This window comes from Juglans microcarpa x Juglans regia, chromosome 8D, assembly GCF_004785595.1.
Source record: "Juglans microcarpa x Juglans regia isolate MS1-56 chromosome 8D, Jm3101_v1.0, whole genome shotgun sequence".
Taxonomy (NCBI): Eukaryota; Viridiplantae; Streptophyta; class Magnoliopsida; order Fagales; family Juglandaceae; genus Juglans; species Juglans microcarpa x Juglans regia.
Window position 1 is genome coordinate 15,730,951 of NC_054608.1, and position 3,865 is coordinate 15,734,815.

Consider the following 3,865-nt stretch of genomic DNA (forward strand, 5'->3'; position numbering starts at 1 on the left):
GGCTTGAGCCTATTGGCCCAAGCCTACGTTTCATGATACAAGCCTATTAGAAAATCTACTCAAAAAGTTGTAACAAATCATTGTTGAATCGGGTCATCAAGTCGGGCCGTTACAACAATAGACCAGATTTTACAAATCCAACAAGTTACAGCTAGAAATGCGAGATTAGATTACGTAAAAGTAAGAGACAGCTTTTTAGTGTTACTTTTGCTATATCAACACCTTGGAAATAATATTCATGCGATATATATATCAACCCTCGATCATATATCAACTATAAATAGAAAAAATGAGTAATGCTAATATAAATATAACACATGCAAATCCTTCGAAGCACTCACAACAAAAAGTGAATGCCTTCAAGTGGATCTCACTTTTTTGTTTAAATAATGTTAGTATGTCCTCTCATTTTATCCTATCATTTTGACTGTTTATGTATTTAATTTTTTTTATTTACTGATTAAAAAAGTGACAATTAATATATTGATTTTTTTTTTATTTTTAAAAAATATTAAAAAATATTAAAAAAATATGAAAAGAAAATATAAATTAAATAAAAAAAAAAACAATTTTGCTTAGGCGGCACGCCGCACAACCTAGCATCACTCTTTTTGGTTTGTAGAGAAGCTTTACATATCATTGGTTTCAAGAGCTGAACATATCATTTTTCAATAAATTATGTGACAGCTTTATGTCCCGCGCGAGATGTTGTCGATGGAAGAATTTTCCAAACGTTGGTTAGCTCATTTATTTTAGGACATTGATCATTAAAATGAAAAACCATGCACGGCCGTTGCATTCTGAAATGTTTTTGGGACAACAAAAAGTTCAGAAATTTTTTGAGACAACAAAAAGTAGAAGTCCATCTATTATTGCAGTTATAATATTCTTAGAAGATCTGTGTATTGTTCATGAGCAAAAGATCATGGTACAAACTATGGCCCAGCAGCACTCACTCAGCTATAGCCCTAGCCTCGACAAGTGTGCCCTTACAACAACAACAACAAAGGTTGCAATTAAGGAAGTAAACCAAAATGTTTAGTAGTAGTGACTGGTTGTACCATGTCCTGTACAATGTGCAGCACTACTACATTTACATGGTAATTTACTAAAACGAGCTTTGGTGGTTATGGACGCCTTCGTACGTTGTTATCACGTATTTTGGATCATCTCTGTCCCTCTCAACTCTCTTCTTCACAGGGCATCCGTCCACCGAACATCTATAGTAATTCCTGTAATCACATATCACATATTATATGGTGACTCACACTCCCAAACTTTGTAAATGTATGACTAAAGTATAGGAATGTGAAGATAAAAAGAAAAAAGAAAAACATATCCTGAATAATAGTTTTCTCTATTCTAATTTTGTTGTCGAGTAATGCTACATGCAGTTATAGAGTACGCAAGCATTGTACAGTCCTTTTAAAAAGAGTGAGGAGGTCAACTATTAAAAAAATATTATTATTTTTTTTATATGGATCTCGTATTTATTCATTTTTTTAAAATGATTACACGGTACTTATGCACTCAAAACTGCAACTATCATTTTTCCTATTTGAAATATGCGATACTCTAATTACGATAACAAAATTAGAATGACAAAGATCATCTATATGAATTATGAAATCACTATGATTTGGTCCTTAGCATTGAAAGCTTAAGCCTGATATAAAACTCAAAAGGAGATGATGTACCATAAACATTAATGGAACAATGATATTGGTCTTTGTTTCTTCTTCAAAATTAAAAGATACCATAAAACATTCCTCAAGTACCCTATGGTAAAAAACTACCATTGATTTCATTATTGTAGTTCTTACCTTGGATTTGGGCTGTTCTTCACCATCTTCTTGCCATACTTCCTCCACTTGAATCCATCATCAAGTATTTCGACCTCTGATATTGTTTTGAAAGCAAATCTTTCTCTCCTCTCTCGCCCACTGCCATCGTCTCCTAATAATGCACAACCAAAGACATTTTTAGAGAGAGAGAGAGAGAGAGATGCTACAAATGCTATGCAGATATCCCAAGGCAAATATTGACTAGAGCAATCATTTTCATCCATACTCTACAAAAATGCTTTATATTTGTACTAATTGAAGTGTTTTTTTTTTTTTTCTCTATCAATAATTTTGCTTACTGCTATCAGACCCTTCTTCAATGTGGCTGCCACTCCGAGAACCAGACTCGCCCAACACTACTTCATTTGCTTGATTAACCGGGTTCTGATCAACAGGCCCCACAGAAGCATTATACGCAGCATCCTCGTCCGGCCACTCCTCAAACATCAAGATCTCTGAAAGCTCGAAATTAGGCTGCTCGATAGCATAGTAGTGTCTGTCGTTCGAGTCCGATGGTCGGGAATTGGTATCAGACATTTTGGGGAATGGATGATGACGATATTGTTTGTACGTACTAGACTGAGTAGTGTTAATGGCACACATATATAAACACCGGTTCCATGACTCGAGAGGCGGCTTCATCCTGACCTTCCTGTGAAAGAGCACGAAGCTTCAATGTTAATGCTAATCAGAACAGAGAGGGTTGGACAGAACTGGAAGTGGGGCATGCCGGGGATGACTTTGGTAGACTTCAAAAAAGGAGTTGTAATCGTGTGAACATGGGTGTAGGTCTCGTGCTTGGACCAACCCCTTCACAACGGAGAAGAATACGAGTCAAACGTGAAAGTGACTGATTTTGAGCTGTAATGGGTTGCTTCCTTGCGCAAAAATCTTACACGTGTGAAGACGATGTATAACATCTTGTACATGTATTTTTCTAGTTCTTTTGAAACCAATATTAAGTAATATTTTATCCGTATTTATTCATTATAACGTAACACTTCGTTTAGATGTTAAGAATATCTCTAATCATCTGTTAATAATAATAAAATAATTTATAAATATTAATAAATAATTTATAAATAATAATAAAATAGTTTAAAAGGATCTTCGCCCAGTTGTATTCCCGAATATGATTTAAATCAAAGTCATTTATCATCAAGAAAATGGCTCAAATAATCCACTTCAAATTATTTTTTATTCTAATATCATTTGTAACAGGATAAAGAAGATCCAAATCATATGTAGACTCGTAATCTAAAAAATATGAAAAAAACTACTATGCCTACTATTTTTTACCGCTTTATTTGACTGTTGGAAAAAAATTATTTTTTATTTTTATTTAATGATTAAAAAAATGATTTTAAGTGTATTAATATATTTTTTTATTTTTTTAAAATATTTGAATATATTAAAAAAATGTAAAAAAAAAATTAAAAAAAATTATAAAAGTAACTAGAGATAATAATGAGGGATGCTACTCTGACAGTAAAGTAATACTGCTCAAAAAATATTAATTACTATTATTGCTAACGCTAGTTAAAATTATTATAAAATTCAAGAAGATTGCATGCTACTAACAACGACATCAGCATTTTGGACTCTTTTGTTTTATCACATCTAAGAAGTTGATCGTCTACCTCGTAACAAATGGGATCTGAATTGGTTGTGTTTAAGTCTTAAATTGAGTTGAGTTAGATTTAGTTGAGGTGATAAAATATTATTTTTTAATATTATTATTATTTTAAAATTTAAAAAAATTAAATTATTTATTAAATTTTGTGTTGATATTTAAAAAGATTATAATAATAAATTGTTACGAATTTGAGATATATTTAACAATCAAACCAAGCTTTTTCGCCGGAATCCACCACTCATAAATAAATAAATAAATAAATAAAATAGTTAAGACCGATGAAGAAGAGTCAGTTGGGTCAACATCGAATGATCAAGAAGGGCCCCATGCCTTTAACTCCGAAATTTTTAGGCAATTTCTTCCTTTTTTATTTTATTTTTATTTT

At 32.0% G+C, this 3,865-nt stretch overlaps 1 protein-coding gene across 2 annotated transcripts; it reads right to left on the reverse strand.

The window, feature by feature from the left end:
* Window positions 1–904: 904 nt before the first annotated feature.
* On the reverse strand, window positions 905–2,500 carry LOC121243195 (probable WRKY transcription factor 50). Of its 2 annotated transcripts, none has more exons than XM_041141276.1 (3): window positions 2,195–2,500; window positions 1,824–1,956; window positions 905–1,232 (listed from the first exon to the last, which is right to left on the reverse strand). In XM_041141276.1, exons 1-3 carry the CDS (start codon window positions 2,484–2,486, stop codon window positions 1,109–1,111), a joined length of 549 nt encoding a protein of 182 aa, XP_040997210.1. In that variant the 5' UTR covers window positions 2,487–2,500; the 3' UTR covers window positions 905–1,108. The 2 variants fall into 2 exon arrangements, with proteins under 2 accessions (XP_040997210.1, XP_040997209.1); XM_041141275.1 differs by having other exon boundaries at window positions 2,144–2,493.
* Between the last annotated feature and the right edge of the window lie 1,365 nt (window positions 2,501–3,865).

Excerpts from the sequence above, each read along its gene's own strand:
- LOC121243195 (XM_041141275.1), bottom strand. The coding sequence starts at position 2,486 with ATGAAGCCGCCTCTCGAGTCATGGAACCGGTGTTTATATATGTGTGCC. Across the intron at positions 1,957-2,143 it reads TGAAGAAGGGTCTGATAGCA|GAGACGATGGCAGTGGGCGA; the intron begins GTAAGCAAAATT and ends GTGCATTATTAG. Across the intron at positions 1,233-1,823 it reads AAGAACAGCCCAAATCCAAG|GAATTACTATAGATGTTCGG; the intron begins GTAAGAACTACA and ends ATGTGATTACAG.